Genomic DNA, 21,071 nt, shown 5'->3' on the forward strand with positions numbered 1-21,071 from the left:
AAACCCAAATATTGAAGACATATTCTCCTTTATCCTGAAGTTTATTTAATATAACAACCACTTCAGTGAAAGAAGACAAGGGGAAAGATGGAGACTTTCTAGGGACAGACTTCTGCTTTCAAGAATTTTGGAGGCTGATAGCAACAGTTTGCTATTTTGTCTGCCCACATTTTCCTTCATATAGGCATGATGGGGGAAAGCCAGGATGAGAGTAAACTTGGGGCTTACACAGTAGGATAGCTAAGGATGGGGGAGGAAAAGCAGAAAGTTTAAAAGATATTTCCTTGAAGAGGCAACTAAAGCAGTTGTTATGAGAACACCGCATGAATTGATTTGCCAAAGAAATTGAAAAGAGGGCAGGAGACCCCATATTAGTGCCCCAAGCCCTCGAGTCAGGAAGAGTCCACTCTGTGGTCAGACAGTTCCCTCTCTGACCATAAGGTGGTGCCATCAGCCCAGACAGACAGCCCCAAGGGGGTGGAGAGTGCAGTAGGAGGAGCTCTCCACGTGGAAGCCACGTTTTCCACTCAGGCTCTGGAACTCACAGTAAGCCTGAACTAGGCAGTCCCTATCCGCCTACAGATCACTGCCTCAAACACCTAAGGGCTGTTCCCATCCTCCACCGCCCCACCTGCTCGCACCTGAGCAGGAACACCTCTGTCCTACAGGGCATCTCAACCCACATCAGGATTCAAACTAATTACTTCCCATTCTTCTCTCCAGCCTCCTTCACCACAGCAGCACTGGGCCTCCCACGTTTCCTAATTCCAAAGGGGAATCTAGTCTAAGAGCATGCTGTCGTCTCAGCCTTAAATACCATTACAATGAGAGAACAAGATCGTCTATGGTGAGCACAGATTTGTCCCAAAGGCCTTGGCAACGGGCCCCAGATGCCCTCACCAGTTATCTCCCACTTTAACACCAAACTGAGAAACCCCTATTCTTGATACAAATCCCACAGAGGGTCCTCCCTACTGTGGTGCCCTCTCACTTTTCCTTACCTATGTTTGTCAATATCTTCTCCTATCTCTCAAAATCTGACCCAAATATCACACCCCACCCCACCCCCCAAAAAAGAAACTGATCACTAAGTGTTCAGCTGAATTTACCTAGAGGAAAACATGGGTCCTGAGCACCAACCACGGAAGCCCCACCCCAGACCAGGGCCTGGGATATCTGTCCCAAGAAACTGCCACTCTCTGGGTCTTAAACTGAGAGGGAGGGCCCATCCAGCCAGATTCCCTGCTGAACCTTGGGACAATACCCGCTGTCCTGTCCTTGCTCCTCCCAAGTCCCAGTTCCCATCTAAGAGGGACTCAGGTCTGGGGAGACACCAAAGCCACAAATTCGGTATGTGGTGTCGTTGCCTGTTCTCCATTCATGTTAGCTTTATAATAATAAAATAATTACTGTCCACTCCCCACCGTCACTCTCATCAGCCACAATCCGCCAAATGAGGCTAGAGTTCTAGAGCCAGAAGAATGAGGACAGTTATAACAAAGTCACCAGTCGCTCTCCCCCTCCCAGCTCCCACCCCAGACCCAGGGCCTGGGATAGCTGTCCCAAGAAACTGCCTAATATTTGAGCAGAATTTTCTCAGCCATGAGGGAACTCAACAGGATGGGCATTCCTCTCTGGATGTTTGGCCCCAGCCAAGTGGCCGACAGATGAAGCCTTTAAGAATGAGTACCTGGGCTCACAATACTTCAAAATCTAGCCACTACTCTTCCTTCTATAAAGAGGCAGTTGGCTCAGGGGAGAGACAGGAATGTGCCCTGTGAACCTAGAGCAAATAGCCTCAAGATGAATAATGCAGGTCCCCTGAGGGCCTCATGGCACCAGGTAGTGCCTAACCGAAGGCAGTGAGGAAGTGGGAGCCCGGAGACCTACACCTGCCTACCTGTTGGAGCCTTCTGCCAAGTAGACTCAACAGTGTCTTGCATCCAGCAAAGGTGGGCGTGCTCCTGCCCCTGGCCCTCGCCTATTTCTGTTGGCTCAGAGAGCCAAGTGACCAGATGCCTTTTTTAATGCTGATATTGCTCATGTTCTCACCTACAAAAGAGGCTTTTTGGGAAAAAAGCCGACACAGGAAATTCTGGGGCTTATGGAGTTCTTGGAGAGGCCAGAATGCCCTTGTTTGTTAATGTTTTGTCTCTCAAGGATCTATGCGAGAGCATTTTTCATAAAGCAATAAAGGAAGCTAAGTTAACTATGCAAACAAAAGCAGGGTGGGAAATGCGAACCACCCATTTTAATGTACTTGTACCCCACCTCCTTCCACAAAGATCTGAGGCTGCAAATAGTAATTGCTGTTGGAGTCCTGGGCATGAGCGCTCGGTTTCTTGTCACGGCTGCAGACTCAAACCTTCAAAGTGACCATTTATTGGGGCTCTGAAAGTCGGGCGGGGATGGTGGACTGCCCACTCCGAAGGCGCCCTTCCCCCGCCCTCCAGACTCCCCACTCTGGGCGCTCGACGCGCCGTAGAGCTGTGATCAGCGGCGGCCACCTGGCCTCCCGCCTCTGCCCTCTCTACGCCCCAGTGCAACCGGGACCCAGATAGGGAAGCTCCGGAGGCCCAACGGGGGCGGCCCAAGGACGACCTGGCCCCCGCGTCTCCGCACCCCCTCCCCCAACCGTGTCACATGGCGGCCCCAACGAGGCGCAGTAGTGCGTCCCGCCGCGGAGACCCGGGGCCGCGTTGCCGCGGGCAGTGGGTGATGAAACCTCCCCGGCGCATTACCGCAGAAGGCGCAGGCGGGCAGCGGGGCGGGGGTGGGGGGTGGGAGCTGGTACCCGAGCTCACCTGTTCTCCCGGATGAGGGTGGGGACGGCGGGGGAGGGGCGAGGGCGGGCCGACCCGGGTGAGTGCGTGCGGCTGGGCTCTCTGCCGCCTCGCTGGCGTCCCCCCCTCCCCCAGCCGCGCGAGCCCCCAGAGCTGAGCCGTCGGACTGACGGTGCCCAGAGCAGTTCCTGTCCCCGGCCCCTGCGCCGGGGAGACGTGAGCGTGCACACGTACACACACAGCGGGGGAAGAGGCGCTCAGAGCGGCGCCCAACTTTCTCCCTGCTTCCGCGGGCCGGGGGAGAAAGCCAGAGCCATCCAGCCCGGGCGGTGCTTGGGGAGGAAGCTGCAACAAGACGGAAGAGATGGAGAGGATCTCCCCGGGTTTGGTTTGAGGGTTTGGTTTTTTGTTTTTGTTTTTTGCCCATTTCCATCGATAACTGGAGACTAAAGGGAATCCGGAGCCGGGCGGCGAGTAGCGCTTTAGGGAAATGGAAGAGTGTGTTTGGAGACGCGTAAAGTTGCCTTTCAAGCTCCGACCTCCGGGGCAAGCGATGCTCCGCGGCGGGCTGACTCAGGGCGGCTTGGGCCTCCCTGTCACCCGCCTAGAAATGATGCAAGTCCAATCGGTCACCTGGATCCCTGCAGCCTAGCCCGGAATCCGTCTGGATTGGGGGAGGGGTGAGGAACTGGTACACTAAGTGTTGCACGGCCCACCAAATCGGGGCAAAAAAAAAAAAAAAAGCGGGGGGGGGGTGGAACAGTTGCGCAGGCCAAGTCCTATCTAGTGCTTCTCCTATCTTAGTTCGAAAGGTGTTTTTTTGTTGTTGTTGTTTTTTTTTTTTTTTTCCTTAAAGCAAAGCGTCACAAAGCCAGGAATTCCCATCTGTGCTCAGTTTGCCCCTAGCGTCACTGTGCCCAAGAACCTCCAATCTGTCAAGGCTCGGGTCTGGGGAGCTCACTGAATTCCAAACGACAGAAAGAGGAAACTTTCCCGGCAAGATGCGGGTGTGATGCGAGCCAGGGGCCCGGGGAGTGGGAGGTGGGGGGAACGACGCTGTCCCAGCGCAGACCGTCTGCTCCCGCTCTTCTTTAGTCGCAATCGGAGCTGGTATTCCCTTTTATTTTTTAAAGTGCGTTCGGCCATTGCCCTGGATCACCCGCACACGCGCACGCGTCTCCGGCCGCGCTCACACACACTCATACACGCAAGCAAACGCGCGGCCGGCGCCAGGTCGGCAACTTTGTGGGGCGCTCCCGGCAGAGCTCGGCTTCCTCCTGTAGTAGTTGGGCGCAGGCCCCGCCTCCCAGTCGTGTTGTCAAACGGGCCGGGGTCTCGGATTGGTCCAGCCGCTGGGACAACACCTGCTCGACTCCTTCATTCAAGTGACACCAGAGCTTCCAGGGATATTTGAGGCACCATCCCTGCCATTGCCGGGCACTCGCGGCGCTGCTAACGGCCTGGTCACATGCTCTCCAGAGAGCTACGGGAGGGCGCTGGGTAACCTCTATCCGAGCGGCGGCCGCGAGGAGGAGGGAAAAGGCGAGCAAGGAGGAAGAGTGGGAGGAGAAGGGGACGCAGCCAAGGAGGAGGAAGAAGAGGAGGAGAGCACAAAGAATCCAGGTCTCCGGGCGGGAGGTTTACACACAAAACCATGTGTGCCGAGCGGCTGGGCCAGTTCGTGACCCTGGCTTTGGTATTGGCCACCTTCGACCCGGCGCGGGGGACCGACGCCACCAACCCGCCGGAGGGTCCCCAAGACAGGGGCTCCCAGCAGAAAGGCCGCCTGTCCCTGCAGAACACAGGTAAGTGCAAGCGCCCCCGCGGCAGGGAGCTGCTGGGAGACAACACGGTGCACCCAAGCAGCGTGCCCCGGGCGCTCTGCCCGGAACTGGGAGCCCATCTAGGGCCGCGCAAACTCTTGGGGTGGCGCGGGACATGCAAAGCAAAGCGCGAGGCTAGGCGAGACGCTGGGCTCCGCGCGCCGGCAATCCGCACGTGCTGGCAGGGTGATGAAATGGCTGGAGCAGGACTTGTTGCTGTCCTCTCCGGGGTCGAGGGTAAACGAGGCAGCGCCTGACACGGCCAGTGCCGGCCCGAGAGTTCTCGGTCCAGTGCAAAGCTCCTTGCTCCATCCTGGCCCGCCCGCGGGAGGCAAGGAGGGTCCCCGGAGCCAGCCTGCGCCCTGACCCCGGAGAACTTCTCTTCCCAGCCGGCCGGCCGACCGGGACAGGACTGCTTTCCCCCTCCTCAAAAGATGCCAGACATCCAAGAACTTTGTAGGCGAGACCGATTGTATGGTGGACTTCCCCTCGGGGGCATTGCTTGCCGGGGAGGGGTCGGGGGAGGTGGCGCAAAGCGTACCTCTGAGGTGCTGCCGCCTTCTCTCTCTCCAGGGCGGTCAGCTGGCGCAGAAATGGTGACACGGCCCGACCCGTGCGCGGCTGCTGCTCCATCGGCTCTGCGCTCACCGGCAAGCTGCCGAGCAGAGCCAGGCGTGCAGGGCACGGGGCTGGCCCTTTTCCCAGCTCCTGGCAGAGAAAGACAATCTGCCTGGAGCTCCTTCACTCGGCGCCCCCCGCCCCCCGCCGCCGCCTTAATTTGGGGGCCTGAGACCCAGCGGCAGCGTGCGTGCGCTCACCGCACGAGCAGGAATGCACGAGTGCCCATTAGGGACGCCCGCAGCAAGTGAATCGCCGCCCTGCGCGCTCCTGCCCGGCGCGTCGGGACCGCGCGTGGGATCATCCAGGAGTCTCCCATCTCCACGCGCGAGCGCCCGCACCCACAGCCTGCGCTGGCCTCAGCCTAGGACCGGCGCCCACCCTTCCCCCTCTCCAGGGCTTTCCCTGAAAATTGAACGTGATTCTCGGTAGTTGGTGACCTCCACAAATACACTCCACTCATTCTCTCGATAGCTTTAATCTGAATGCGGATTATCTACTCGGACCCCGCCCTTCTTCCAAAATGTACTTTTCTGATGTAATTTTGAGGTTGGCTTAAATCAGTGAATTGGGTAGGTGGGGGGAGGGATAGAAGAGAGTCTCTTGCACGCGACAGCCTGACAGTTAACTCCCTCAGTCTATCCTTTTGGAGAGATGAATTAGGACCACATTCTGCGAAGGACCAGCAAACTCCCGGATCGCGGGAATTTCTAGGGGATTAAGTGATATCTCACACCGGATCTCTATTTAAAAGGAGCCTCTAAGTGCGAAGATTGCGTTTCTGCAGGCTAGCCCCCATTTGGCTCGATTCCTGAGCCTGCTCGCAGCCGCAGCTCCCCTAGCCTGGTATTTTTAATGCTGATGGTTTGGAGGCGCTGCCTTAATAGGAATTTTGTTTTGATTTTTAGGTGTTGAATCATAAAGCTGAATTGAAACTGCTTTTTGGACGCTCGCATTTGGGGTCAGGAAGGAAATGGCTGTGATTTAATAGCAGCGGCTTTGAATTCCAAGTAGAGAAGGGTATTTCATTGATGAAGTACAGAAGGGAGAGAGCAAGCGAATCATTTAAAATCTTCCTTGTGTTTGTGGGTTTGGAAAGCTGAAATTGCTTTTGCTTTCAAACTAATATTTTTTTAAGGATTTTATTCATTTATTTGACGGACAGATCACAAGCAGGCAGAGGGGCAGGCAGAGAGAGAGAGGAAGGGAAGCAGGCTCCCTGCCGAGCAGAGAGCCCCATATCAGACTCCATCCCAGGACCCTGGGATCATGACCTGAGCCGAAGCCTTTAACCCAGGCACCCTCAAACTAAGTATTTTCACAAAGACTTGAAGACCATGGAAAGGATAAAAAATGGAGTGCTCAGTCCTAACTTCTGATTATGATCTTTGTAACATAGGTTTGGCTGATTTTTTACAAATACAGCATTTACAAATACTGACACTTTCATAAGGACATTAGACGATGACAATTCCTTGTGCAACTTTTTAGATCCTGAAATAGTCATTTCTAACTTTATCTTCTTAAATTTTCTTGTAGTCATTACTAGTCTGTATTTCAGCCGACCTCTCAGCATTCCCCAGCATGGCTGAGAATTTTGTATATATTTGTATGTCATTCTCATTTTAGCGGAAATTCAACACTGTTTGGTCAACGCTGGCGATGTGGGGTGTGGTGTGTTTGAATGTTTCGAGAACAACTCTTGTGAGATTCGAGGCTTACATGGGATTTGCATGACTTTTCTGCACAACGCTGGAAAATTTGATGCCCAGGTAAAAACCACATAGAGCACAAAATGTTTTAGGTTGGCATTGCATGACTGAAGTGTTCATTGGAAAGACTTGTGAACAGGTCTCCTTAGCTGATCTTTATGGTGTTTTTTAGTGTTTGCAAGAACCATTCTTGGTGCAGAGCAGGGTGCCAGTTTCTTCCCACACCATTCATGGGGTTCTGTTCCCAGAACTGTCATGGAGTAGGTGAAGTCCTTCTCCACCCTTAAGCTGTGTCTACACAGGCAGAGTGGTATGGAGAGCAAGTTAAACAATCATCTAAGCATTCTTAGCAGAGAACACAAAAGGCAGAACAAATAATAAACATCTTGTAAGGGGACACACTATGTCTGGCCACCCAGAACTCAGTCTGCAAGGCCCATCACATTAGAAACAGGTTTGTCAGGGGAGGACAAGGCCTCCAATTATACATTCCAAGACCTATTTTCACCTACCTGGGGGGAATAAATGAGACACAAGCTTCAGAGAAACTCATCATCTCCATTGGGTGTGTGAGCAGGTAACAGGGATAATTCGGGGCTTCCAGAATAACAGACTTCTTCCTCCTAAGTAGCAGACCCTCCTCACCCAACCCAGAAACCCCGAATGAGTCCTGCTCTGTGGAGTCCCCTAACAAGGCCTGACCTACTCCAGCTATCCCAGAGTAGCCAGGGTGAAAAAAAAAAGCCTAGTGGTAGTTTGGGGTAGGGCAAGAACCCAGCAAGCCACCTTATGGTTCCAGTGCTAACAACCCAAATACATTTCAGGTGGCAGGTGGTATCAGGCTCACATTCTCCATGTTCTCCCCAGCCCATATGTGCACTACAAAGCCTCCTGTTGTTCTGTCTCACCAACCTCTTCTCCCCTACAATTGGAGAGTGGGGACAACATTTGAAGAAGGCCAACAGTTACAGTGTGACTTACAAATGCCACCCGCCACCATCTACTGACATGCTATAGAGAGCCTGACAAAGCAATGCCTGGGAACCAGAAAGGGATGTGACAGGGCTGGGAGCCTACACACCAGAGGATGTGGCGTGGCAGGGGGTGGGAAACAGAGACGAGGGAAAGAAAGAGTAGAACATCTGAACTCCTCAAGGCTCCCTAATAGAGCATCCCTTCTGGATTAACTGGAATTAGGAAACGTAATAGGAAATCCGGGGGAAAGATGTGTATTTAAGGGCGATCCCACAGGATGTCAGGGAAGAATACCAAAACAGATTGCTGCAGCCCTCGAATACATTAATCTTCCTTTTTCTCTTAACCAAGAGGAGCATGCTCTCAAGTGAGAAGCATCCCTTTTAAGCTGGCTCCCAGCATGTGACTACTCCATGAACTGACACACCCTACCCTCCATCGTCTTTGGCTCCCGCTGGAAAGTCAGAGCAAAAGGGGCCACAGGGAGGGGCTTTTTCAGCAACCGGACACTATGGGTAGACATTTCAGTTGCTTCTAAAGGAAGAACTGAATTAAATGTGCTGGCTGGCTTCCCACTTCCAACCTAAACCCATTCTCTTTCTCCACTCAGTTACTTCCAGGCCTGTCTAAAAACAGAGGGGTGCCCTCTCCAACGACAGCTTGTTTCTATAGTAATGGGGGAGTGGGGATCCCTAGGTAGGTATCCCACAATGCCTCCCCGCCCTGAGAGGCTGATAAGGGAGTTCATGCCCCAGCCAGCCTCCGCAACCCCAACAGCTGTCTCCTTTCTAGGATAAGAACAATCCCATGGGATTGCCAGGAAAGAGAACTGGGGCCCAGATGTATGCCTGGCTGCCTTAGCCACTCAGAGGCAGGAATTGTGGGGGAGGGGCTGTCAGTTGGGCAGTTCAGACTCCAGATGCTGCCAGGCAGAGTGCCAGGCGGGCCTTTTAGAGGCAATAATCCTAACAGCTTCAAAAAGGAAAAGAATGCTCCTCCTTGAAGGATAGGAGGAGACACGCGTATGGGTTGGGAGCCATGGGAGTTACTGAGGCACAGATAGCACCCAATTTCAATGTCCCTCGTGGGGTTGGAGGAAAAAGCAATGATGTGAGACTTGGATCAGGAAGCACCTTCTCCTTGGGAAACGCTCTTGCTGGAAGCTTGGGATTTATGTCTGTCCACATTCCCCTTGGGTTCCAGAAAGTCTGCCCCCAAGCAGCCAACCCTGGGCTGCCTAGAGGACAGACGGTCACAGAAGCCCCAGAATGAGGGAAATTAGTAGAGCAGCTGGGAGGAAGGAGGCAGATTTGTTTGTCTCCCAAAGTAACATCCTTTTTGGCCAAATGCCGGAGGTGTCCTGTCACTCCAGACATACCCCCTGACGGTCATCAGCCTGCTGCCTGCATGGATGTCAGTCTGAGGCAGGACCCTGGGGTTTAGTTGTCCAACAAAAATCCCGTGCGAGGCCAAGAAGTGTGACTGACAAGCTTCTGACGAGGACTTGTCTCTTCTGCCCCTCTCTCTCTTCTCTGTCCTCTCTGTTCTCAGGGCAAGTCATTCATCAAAGATGCCTTGAAGTGTAAGGCCCACGCTCTGCGGCACAGGTTCGGCTGCATAAGCCGGAAGTGCCCCGCCATTAAGGAAATGGTGTTCCAGTTACAGCGGGAATGCTACCTCAAACACGACCTGTGCTCTGCCGCCCAGGAGAACACACGGGTGATGGTGGAGATGATTCACTTCAAGGACTTACTGCTGCATGAGTGAGTGCCGCCCCACAGGGGCCATGGGAAGGAGGGGGCCCGCTCCTCAGGCTGGTGTGGAGGACTTTGAGGGGCCTGTGTCTGGAGGCCGACCTCCCACCAAATAGGAAAGGTTGCACTCTACCTCAGAAAGCTGCACAGACTCCCCTGGGAGGCCCTTTCCTGCTGGCCTTCAGGAAAAATGAAAGAAATGTCCACCGTTGGTTTCAAAAGCATAAGCCATAGAAACAGAAAATATCATACTAAGCAAGAGATGCGTAGGCTTCAGAAATATGCTTCCCCTTCCCCTCAGTGCGAATCCCAACAGTTCTGAGTATTCCATGCGGCCTCGCAGGTGCCCCAGCAGACAGCCAAGAGCCCATCACAGCGGCTGAGCCTTTACTAAGTGCCACGCATTGTGCTCAGCGGTTTTCGGAAATCTTTCCCCGGATCCTCACGGCAGCCCTGGGAGCGAGGTAGCGTTCTTCTCTCCATTTTACAGATCAGAAAGCTGAGATTCACTAGAGTAAAGGTCATACAGAGAATGAGAGGCAAAGCCAGGTCATCCAGCTCTGGAGGCTTCAAACCAAGAACTGAGAGCAATAGCCCTTTTTCCTGCCCCCATGGCCTTCGGTTCCCTCAGAAGGCCCAGTTCCCCTTCTCTAACACATTGATTCCCTCCCAGAGAAAACACAAGACCCATGTCAAGAACTTGAATCAGCTAAACACCTTTTTGCCAAAGTGGGTAAATATGAACTTGCTTATTCAAAGACTGGCAATTCAGTAATAAACCCCAGAAATGTTATTCCTTAAGGAAAAAAAAAAATCTCACCTGTAGGATCCTAAACTTTGCAACGTGATAGAGCATGTGGTACCAAGGTGCTCCTGACATGCGGCCTGGGCAGTAGGTCACAAGGCTTCTTCCTCGGAGACTGAGGGCAGAAAGCAGGCCACTTGCTAAGCAGAGCGAAACAAGTCACAACCAGCTTGATGGCACCATTGGTCTTTACACAGTGGCTCACGGAGCCAAATCAGTACAATTTTATGATCTCTTGCTCCTGAGTTGGTGCCATGGCCTTCCCCCAGCTCTGCCATCAAGCAGGCGACTCCCCACCCCACGCACACACCGCTTAGATCATGGAGGACAGCAGCCATCACCCACCGGGTTAGGAGGGTCTAAGTATCTTGCAACGCCCCCAGAGCCCTTTTAGAATTCAAAGATTTACCATGAATCTCTGCCAGCAGCTCTTGCCAAGAGCAAAGTGATATTGTCTTCTCCTTAGTCATACTGACACCCTATGAAATAGTTATCACTCTTCCAAATACCTGTAAAGACACAGAGCAACAACATCTCCAACAACAACAATAATGATAATCACTATCATTGTATGAGTGGGCAAGGGACTTGACCTGGACGGTCTCATTTATCGTTCCCAACAGGGCTGCCCGGTGGAGATTACTCTCTCCACATCACAGAAGAGGAGAGGGCAGCTAAGAGGTTCAAGATCTGACTCTGAGATTTGATCCCCACTATCCAGCTTGGGACCTGGCAGTACCTACAACTCAAGCTGATTATCAGGAATAGCCATGGGACCTCCTAGCTCCTGACCTGCTCTCTCCATACTGGCCTGTGAGAGGCTCATGGGCTCCCAGATGTAGCAGGGGGTCCTTCCCTTTTCTCAGTTATACCCCCATTATATAAGGAGAGAGCTCTAAAGGTCCCTTCCTTCAAGCTGCCCCTGGAAAGAGGCAAATGCCCCATGGCTAAGAGACTCCCAAAACTCCTTTGTCCTCAGTCCACTGTCATCCACTATAGCTTCTTGGCCTCAAGAATGGAGGAAGAGCATGAGCTTATATATCAGTAAGACATTCCTGGAGTGCAACAAGACTTTGTCTTTTCCAAGATGGGAGAAAAGTCTTCTTTGGGAAAACCAAAGGTTTTGAAGGGTTTTTTTGCTCCCTCTGGAATTTAAGAAGGGGTAAAGTGCTGTGGCTTCTCTGGTACCTCCTCTGTGGAAACATGGCCCATGAGGCCATGAGATTTTTACTTCTCAGGGGCTCTTCATATCATTTAGAATGAACACATAGCCCTCCACCCCAGCCCGCTCTGGAAATGCAGGTGACTCACCCCATAAGTTAGCCTGGGCCTCTTTTAAGAACACTCACTGTGCCTGCACACAAGTCCTCTTTCCTCTCGCTAAGCCAGTATATCCAGGCAGTGGGTCTCACCGAACCCCAGCTACCCCCAGCACCCCACTACCTTCCTTCTGAAGCCATGACTATGGGGTGTGTCAGCTCAACTTCAAGCTGAACGATGGTGTTGTCCTTTAACTGTCTTCACTGATTTGGGCACAAAGGATCCCATCAGTCCCCAGATATCAAGAAGGCCATTTAAGAATGCGTGGCATTGGTCTCAGATAAGAAAATAAGAACTGAATTTGCTTTTCCCTTTAGAGAAGAGGAAGTCACAGTCGCTCCAGAATCCACATCACCCCCATTCCTCAACCCAATCCCTATCCACCCCCAAAACATTCATGTCTGCTTAAAGTGGCTCCCTTCAAGCTCTCCGCTTCCCTCTGTTCCTCTCACCCCTTCCCGCCCCACTTTCTTCATATCAACTGCCTTGGCCACCACACACCCTGTCACTGGGTGCTGGCAGCCTCCAGGCACGTCCCCCTCCAAGTATTTTTAAAAATCCTTTAGCCTTGCTGACACCCAGTTGAGAAAGCTGGGCTTTGTCATTAGACACGGGCTGAGCTTGCAGCCTGAGAAGGCACCATGCCAGCTCAAAACACGGCTTAGATTAACACACACCCCTCCCCATGGCTCACAGCTTTCTCCTCGGGAGAGAGCGCCAAAGGCAGGAGAGAGCGTTCGCTAGTCCAGCCTTCTCGGATTTGCCTTGGGGTTCTGAGAGCTCATCTGGCAGGCAGACTGCCCTGGCAAAGGAGGCCAGGAGGCGGTCCGTGCATTCCCAAGAGAGCCCTCCCCTTACTCTGGGGAAAGAAAACTCGAAGATCACTGGGCTGGTCCCAAAAAAGACAGATTCTCAGCCCCTGCAATTTGCTCCTGTTGCCCCAGAGAGGGGCAGGTACAAATCAGACACTGAAATCCTGACGCTGCTGTAGCAGATGTGCTCCGTGACCTTGAGCTCCCTGAGGCAGTCGGTTGCTAGTTGTCAAAAGATAGAAGAAAGCAAATATGCATGCAGCATTGCTTCTGTGTTGCCCCATGGCCCCCTCTCGCAGCCCGGGAGGAGGAGTGTTATCGCTGTCCTTGTCACTGTTAGGGGCCTGCCTTAGAGAGTTGAAGCGCCCTGTCCATCAGCCATGCACAGACTCTCTGACTCCAAAGGCATCAAGTAGGCCTTAAAAGGCAGCTTGATCTCTATCAGCCGGAACATTCCTCTTCTCTGCTCTCAGCCCAGCTCTGGGCCCTTCCCAGCCCAGAAGCTTCCAAAAACTGACTTTCTCCTCTCCCCCGCCCTCCCCCCACCACCAGCCATCTCCATTTTTACATCTATGACATGAGGACAGTTCAACTACAACTTGAGGACTAATTCATAAAAATGGCAGTGAACTACTTCACAAGTCCTAAAACACAATCTGCTCTTCTGCCTAGCAACTGCCAGCTTGCAAAGAGAAGATGAAGTGGGCTAACAGGCAGCCACCCAGGTGGTCCCGGCTCACAGAGGAAAAAAGTCTTGTTCCTCATAAGTGATCTCACGTTCCAGAGGGATTGCCCTGCCCGAGGCGATGGCCCAGAGCTGTAGTGCTCATGGGCTGAGATACCCAGAAACTTTGCTGGCCAAGGACTGCTAAAGAATGCTGGTTAGCCACGTGAAACAGTCTATACCCTCCCTGGGGATTTTGGAAGGCCAGTGAGATGTGAGAAGGGCTCAGTGAGTGGGTTATGAGAGCCCCTTGCGGGAGACACCTCTTACCAGCTGGGCCCGTAAAGAGCAGGCACGCTGTTCCCGCCCGCGGCACACACCTCCCACCCCTGTGCGGCATGATGTGCTCATTCTTCCTCCAGCATTTTTCCCAAAGAACAACCCAGGGCAGCTGGATGGCCTGAGCCAGAACCAAATGTGCGTATTTCACAGATCGCCAGCCCTCACCCCAACACCTAGGCCCCCTGTGGCCAGTCCTCACCTCCAGTTCTAGCCAAGCCAGACTGGAAGAACAGAGATGCCTAGAGAGCCACTCCCCATCTTCGACCTTTAGTACCAGGAATGGGGGAGAGCTCCATGGGAAGTGACTTTGCAGGGCCGTGGTCTGCCTCCTACCCTTCTCCACTGAGTACAGAGGGAAGTGCACCCAGGACCTTCCAGAAACACCCTTCATCAGGAGCCTAAAGCAGGGGCAAAAACAGACGTGGGGAAATGGCTTCTGGGGAGCCTCACTTAGAGAAGATTGACCTGGGAGAGTTGGCACCAAGTGCAAAGCCAGCCAGCCCCACTGACACCACGTGGCGAGAGGGCGATGTGGAGCTCTGCAGCCCCAAATCTTTGATGGCTTCTCCTCCCCTGCCAAAGAGAGTCCTCAGTTAGGTAGTTCCAACCCTTCACCATTTGCCTCTTATACCACTGGCCCCAAGACACTTCTCTACTCCTCCCACTGAAACCCTCCTAGCTGGCACACGGGAAACATGCCCAGAGCTCTCCTACAGTCCTTTTCAACACTCACACAGCCGCCCTACCTGGCATTCTCCCCCGCCTTCCCCAGAGGCACTATGCACCTGCAAATCGTCACTGGCCGTTTTCCTGGTGGTAGTAGGCTCAGGCACCAGCCTGTCTCCAGTCCCCAGCATGGAGCCTGGGAGGTAATGGCCATCTAGGAAATAGCGGCTAAGGCCAGCACTCCTTAGGATATGAATAAAGACCTGAAGTAATTGCTGAAATCTCTTTCACCAAACTAAGGCCTCAGCCATATGTCCCTTGTGCCTGGTATCCTCCATGTCCTCGGTGGCCCGTTCAGGACTGGTTCCATTCTCTCTCTTTCTCTTTCTGCTCTCCATCTCCAGACCGTACGTGGACCTGGTGAACCTGCTGCTGACGTGCGGAGAAGAGGTGAAGGAGGCTGTCACCCACAGCGTCCAGGCCCAGTGCGAGCAGAACTGGGGAGGCCTGTGCTCCATCTTGAGCTTCTGTACCTCGGCCATCCAGAGGCCCCCCACAGTGTCCCCTGAGCGCCAGCTCCAGGCAGACAGAGCCAAGCTCTCCAGGGCCCACCACGGGGAGGCAGGTCACCCCCTCTCAGAGCCCAGTAGTCGGGAGACCGGCCGAGGTGCCAGGGGAGAGCGAGGTAGCAAAAGCCATCCAAACGCCCATGCCCAGGGCCGAGCCGCCAGCCACGGGGGCCAGGGAACTTCTGGAAGCAGCGAGTGGGAGGAGGAACAGTCTGAGTATTCCGATATCCGGAGGTGAAACGAAAGGCCTGGCCGGGAAATCTTTCCTCCATGCCGTCCATTTTCTTCTCTATGGACATTCCAAAACATTTGCCATTAAAGAGGGGGGATGTCTACACGCAGGATTTGGTGGGGATTGCGGACTTGATGCAGGTGTGTGCTAGCGGAACGAACAGGTGAGGCAGAGGCGACCTGGGCAGCAGCGAGGTCTCGGCTGGGCCTGCGGAGGGTTCCCACACTTGCACATCCCTAAGTGAGCGTTCACGCGGCCTCCTTGCAACTTTGTCTTCTTTCCATCCGTGGAGCCACTGGGCAGCGGCCTGCGGTTTGCTCTGCTGTGGGGGAGTTGGGCCAGGGAAGGGCAGGGGTCAGACTGGACCGCACACTCGGTGCTGGGCTCCAGGCCCGCAGCTCTGGTGCTGTCTCGGCAGAGGGCAGGCTGGATCCGGGTGCAGCAGTGAATGTGAAAACCGCCCTGGGAGTCAGAAGGTTGCAGAGGAGATGGAGGCTGTGTGGGTGCGTGGTGCCAAATGGAAGTTCAGTTTCTTGCATGGGACCTTGAGGTTTGGAGCTGCTGGGGACGGGGAGGGCAAGGGTTCTAAGTGTAATTTCTGAGCCATTGTTCCGTCTGGGGGACCATGTCCGAGGGAGTGGTCCCTGTGGGTCTGTATATTAACCACTGCTTCGAATCTCTATTTCACTTTTTTATTTATCCAGTTACATCTACATACCTGTCGTCTAAATAAATGGCTTTTGAACAAAGCAAATGGGTCATTAAAACCAGCTCAAAGGAAAAAGAAATACAGCCCATCTTTTGGGGATGATTTTTTTTTTCTTTTGAGTGCTCTTTTAAAAGGAATCAAAGAGCGATGTAGCCGTGTGTCTGCCTGCCCGGCGTGAGCTCACAGCCACTCCGAGCAAACCACATCCCTGGAGGAAAACGCACACGTGAGAAGTACATATGACAGATTTTTTTTCCTTAGCATTTGGTTACCCCACCTTGACCCTCAGCCAAGATCGATAAAGCCTTGTACCTGATGCCTTGAGGCCAAGTCGGAAATGGGGCTTCTCGGTGTGCAGGACGGAAAGGGGGAGAAGCGAGCAGAGGGGGCTGTGGCTTCCAGCAGGGAAGGCTGACCTTTTACATAAATGGAGGCGACCGCCAGGAAGCACTGAGGGACAGGATTTTCCAGATCCGGACTGGGAATGTAACAACGGAGAAAGCAGTCTGAGTGGACAAAATAAAGACAGAGGGGAGGGGCAGAGCTAAAAATCCAAGGCAAGGAAGGGGGAGTGGGAAGAGGACTGTAACAAAGGGTCAGCAGAATGGGGTTCTTGGGGTTGTTCAAAACGTTCCACAGATAGGCCTTTTCTTTCTTGCCTACTGAGTTATCAACATTAAAGCTTCTCTCTCGCAGCTAGTACTCAAACAGGAGGCCAGGATTACAAGGCGTAGACAGGTGTTCTCGGCCAGTTCCTTCTAGAGCAGTGGTCAGCAAACTTTTTCTGTAAAGGTCCAGAGAGTAAATTACACTGTTTTTCGTTTGGCGGGTCATGCGGTTTCTGTCCCAAGTACTCCCCTCTGTCACTGTGCCCAAAAAGCAGGCATATATAAAACAACATGTCACCAACAGGCCTGGCTCTGCTCCAGTAAGATTGCATTTAACAGGTGCCCACCTGGATCTGGCTCTTGGGCCCGAGTTTTGGGACCCCCCATTCTAGTGAGCTGGCAAAAAAGTATGCACCCTCTGTTTGATCAGCTTATAGCTCTCCCTCGAAGTGACCCGAGGCCAGAGGTAAAGAAGTTAAATTTATCTGCTCTAATTTGTTCCAGGGAATGCCCTTACCCCAAACCAGGCTAGTGTTTTTATTACCCCAAACCCAAGCTCATCAGTGCCGGGACATGCTGCTACTGGAAGGTCAGCTCCCCAATCTTCCATGATCCAGGTTAGAAAGAAACCATTTGGGTGTGGGGGGTAGGGGGGAGGGGACAAAATGCTGGGAGAAGCACCTAAAAAGCTGGAGAGATGGTGCGCTTAATCCCGCTCTGCCCTCCGGGGGAGGAGGACCGGTGTGTCAGGCTTTGCCATGGGAACCAAACGTAAACCGTGGCTGTCTCATGCCATGGGCCACTGCAGCACGTTACTGTTTTACTTACATCACTCAAAAGCTGAAGCAATAACATTCTCCCGCGTTGCTGGGTCAGCTGTTCATTTGTTCGCCGGCTCCTGGGCTGGATGTGTGAAAGGCATCACTTTTATATTTTCCTCAGTGTAAATGTCTTATGTGTTCGCCTACTGATGTCCCATTTGTTGCTTCTATTGTAAATATTTGTCATTTGTATTTATTATCTCAAGTGTTTTCCCCCAAGGCATAAAATGGCTTACCGTGTTCATTTGAACCCTGTCACTGATCTCTGTTGTCTATTTTTCATACCACTAGCCTGTTACTTCTCAAAAGTCAGGTAGCTCTCATTTCATTCTGGTTCTTAATGTTTTTGAAGCATACAATAGTATTTATTGTGAAGGTTCTTTGGCTCAAAACGGAATAAAGTCCAAATTCCTACAAGAGTTGACAAGGCATTTGTACAATCTAAAATGTAAGCAAAGTAGTCATTAAAAATAGACACTCAACTTGGGCTTCATGCTTCGTACAAATTGACTCTTGAGCCTTCCTTTAAGGAAGGATGTGGATTTCCAAATAAAGATACAGCGTTTATTTTGAGCTTTGCATCTTTACAAGATGATCTGAACACCTCTCCTTTGTATCAATAAATAGCTCTGTTGTTCTGAAAGGAGAGGACCCAGTACAGCAAAATGCTGGCACCTGAAACCAAATAAATAGCAAACACCAGCCCAGAGCTGCAGTCATACTTAGACATGCACACACACACACACACACACACACGCACATGCACACGCACACGCGCATAAACACACACAGAGACATTTAAACTTGAACCAAGTAAAAGGCTTTGCTAGAACAACATGGAAAAACAATGCTACCGGAGCCCATTTCCTAAGGAAGGACAACCTCATCTGGTCTCAGAATTGGCACCACGTGAGCTTGTTAAGTAATAATGTCTGCTTCTGTTACGGATTTAGGCAGCAGGACATGAACGTTGTCACATTGCATTATTTTTCTCCATTCATTAATAAAGATTTCAAATAAATGGCTTTCCCTTGAGTAGCATTGTTATCTGAGAGCGCTTTGGACGAGCCAGTGCATAGGGGGAATGGCTGTGCACAAATGAGTTTTGAGTCCGTTTAAAATGCTGGATGCTTGGTTTACAGGAAGGGAAACCAGGTGAAGACAACCCTCCTGGGCTTCTCCTTCACTGGAGGGACTATGTCCAAAACACTGCCCGAGTCACCAAGACACAGAAGTGAACGAACTCCATGCAGCCTGCCTGGGGAGCACCAGCCCCCCAACCATTAGGGACAACCTCGCAGCTCCCTCTGGTCTCACCTGTGAGACCCTGGTCTCCCCTGCGGCCTGGCCACCCTTTCTTGCAGACTGAGTTTGTGGCCGATGCCACCAGCACGACAGCCCAGCAGCCCAGTGCCAGCAGGGAAGCTCCTGCCTCCTCCCCAGTTCAGCCTCACCACAGCGAAACAGAGCTGGAGTCCCCGTTTCTCACAGTGCACCCACCACGCGCCAGGCGTCCTGCCACACATTTCACATACATCATCTCACGCAGACTACACCCTACAAGTAGCGGGTATCATCCCCATTTTACAGGCAAAGAAACCGAGATAGGGAAAGCTAAAGCAACTGGGCCCAAACCAAACCCTGGCTAGTGAATGGGGTTGGTGGGGGTCGGGAGTGGGGGTCTGAAGCCAAACCCAGCTCTACGACTCTACGCTCCCCTGCTTTCCCCCACTTCGGCCTTAGAATCTCCACATTTGATTTATTCTTGATTTAAGCCAATGAGTATTATTCCCATTTTACATGAGGCTCAGAGAAAGAATAATTATACTCTTATATTTATAGCACCTCCGAGGAGCTCTGCTTTAGAACAGAAAGGAAAATTGTTGCCCTCACCTTTCCTCTCAGCAAAGGCTCAAATTTTGGTTCAGATAAGGGAAAGCAGAAGAATCACGGAGTCTCATCACTTTTCTGTGCATGTAGATAATTTTTTTTAAGATTTTATTTATTTATTTGACAAGCAGAGATCACAAGGAGGCAGAGAGGCAGGCAGAGAGAAAGCGGGAAGCAGGCTCCCTGCTGAGCAGAGAGCCCGATGTGGGGCTCGAACCCAGGACCCTGGGGTCATGACCTGAGTTGAAGGCAGAGGCTTTAACCCACTGAGCCAACCAGGCGCCCCAAATGTAGGTGATTTTTCGAAGGTTCTCAGGTACAGCTGCGGGAAACTTTGGGGGAGAAGCTGGCTTTTGTGAATTTGTGGCTAGAGTTCTGTCTGCTAAGCCCACCCAGTTGCCAGCTCTGTCTGAGAAGCCGGGCTCCCTTGAAATCATCACTGCCATCATCACCCTCCTCATGACACCTGCGATTTCATGTGAATCTATCGTGTGCCCCCCCATGTGTTCTACCAGCACTATTTGGAACCCCATTTTGCACATGGAGAAACTGAGGCTCAAAGGCATCTTAATATGCCTGGAGCTCGTCCAAGGCCAGCGAGCTCTAGAGATGGGACGCCAACCCATCCCAGGGCTCACTCTGCTCAGTTTAACTTGCAGTGTCTCCCGCCCAGGTGTGAAAAGGTGGGTGAAACACACCACGTTCAAACATGGCAGCTGGCTCCCTGCTCCCAATCCTTGGGCCAGCTCCAATCCATCCGTCCAGAAATTATGAGACTGTGGAAGGAAGAAGGCAGAAGGGCTTCCAAGTATGCTGGTATTTAATCAAAGCTTCCAAAGGAAGCTGGAGCTATGCGCCCCAAAATCTGGAGACAGAAATCTGAATTTGTTCTAAAGTCAACAAAAGAGAAAGCCCCCTGCCGAGGAGGGGACAAGCCTTGGCCAGAGCACAGGTTTCATGTGAAATTATTTTTTGTGGGCGGAGAAGAGAAGAAAAGAGCAACAGAAGCCTTGGGCTAGGAGTCATGCGTTGCCGCTTGCATAAGCAACTCTGTTGTTTTCACTCCCCAAAAAGAACACACACACACACAAAGTCACTCCCTGAAGAGAACGAAAAAAAAAAAAAAAAAAAACCACAAAGCCAACCTAAGCTTATGCATGAAATGGGCCCACCAGGATACACCCTGATGCTTGCTCAACAGAACCCAAGCCTCGTGGCTCCTGAGGGCATGCAGCCCCCCAGCCGCCATGTACCGGCGAGTCTGCCCAGGTGAACGAAAACTGGGAGGGACAAGAAGAGCTCCCCCGAGGAGTGCTCAGAGGCAGGGCAATCGTTCATCGGGTGCAGAGGAGAAGCAGCTGGTTCCATTTCTCCTTAGTTGGTTCCCCGGACTTTTTATGGTTCTTCAAGTTAAGGGGATTGCCCACGTACACAAAAAACGGCCTGCTAACAAGGACGGCGAATGTCCGCCTGCTGGCCTTCCTGAGTCAGCAAAGGACCACGGGTGCCAAAGATGGCTTTGTGCAGGATAGATGATCAGGACCTAGAATTCTGCCCTAGTGGTTGACTGCTATGTCGACAAGCTACCTCTAAAACAGACAAATTAAAACCATCACTTTTTTTTGCTCCCCATTTTGTGGGTCAGAAATTTAGAAAGGGCTCAGTCAGGTGGTCAGTTTCTTATCCACTTGGCATCCGCTGGGGCAAGCAGGGCTGGAGGGTCCCCTTCCCTGGTGGCCCCGTCAGAATGGTGGCTCAGGGGCTCCTGGCCCCCCTCTCTTGTCTTTCCATTGGCCCCTCATCCCCCAGGTCTTCTCAAAGCAGGGCTCTGTCAGGGTGACAGACACGGACAGGCTGCCATAAGAGAATTTAGAGAACGTTGCCAGCACTCTCTTCAACCCCAAGCTAGGATTTTTATTTCATCCTTGGTTTTGTAACCACCCCAGGATCCAAATGCCATGAGAGATA

The 21,071-nt window shown here is 52.4% G+C and overlaps 1 protein-coding gene across 1 annotated transcript; it reads left to right on the forward strand.

Moving 5' to 3' along the window:
- The first annotated feature begins 2,930 nt into the window (after positions 1-2,930).
- STC2 (stanniocalcin 2) lies at positions 2,931-18,238 on the forward strand. Its single transcript, XM_032334899.1, has 4 exons — positions 2,931-4,588; positions 6,854-6,996; positions 9,463-9,674; positions 14,679-18,238. Exons 1-4 carry the CDS (start codon positions 4,438-4,440, stop codon positions 15,079-15,081), a joined length of 909 nt encoding a protein of 302 aa, XP_032190790.1. The 5' UTR covers positions 2,931-4,437; the 3' UTR covers positions 15,082-18,238.
- Positions 18,239-21,071: the final 2,833 nt, after the last annotated feature.

The sequence above is a fragment of the Mustela erminea genome, chromosome 3 (genome assembly GCF_009829155.1).
Source record: "Mustela erminea isolate mMusErm1 chromosome 3, mMusErm1.Pri, whole genome shotgun sequence".
In the NCBI taxonomy this organism is placed as follows: domain Eukaryota; kingdom Metazoa; phylum Chordata; class Mammalia; order Carnivora; family Mustelidae; genus Mustela; species Mustela erminea.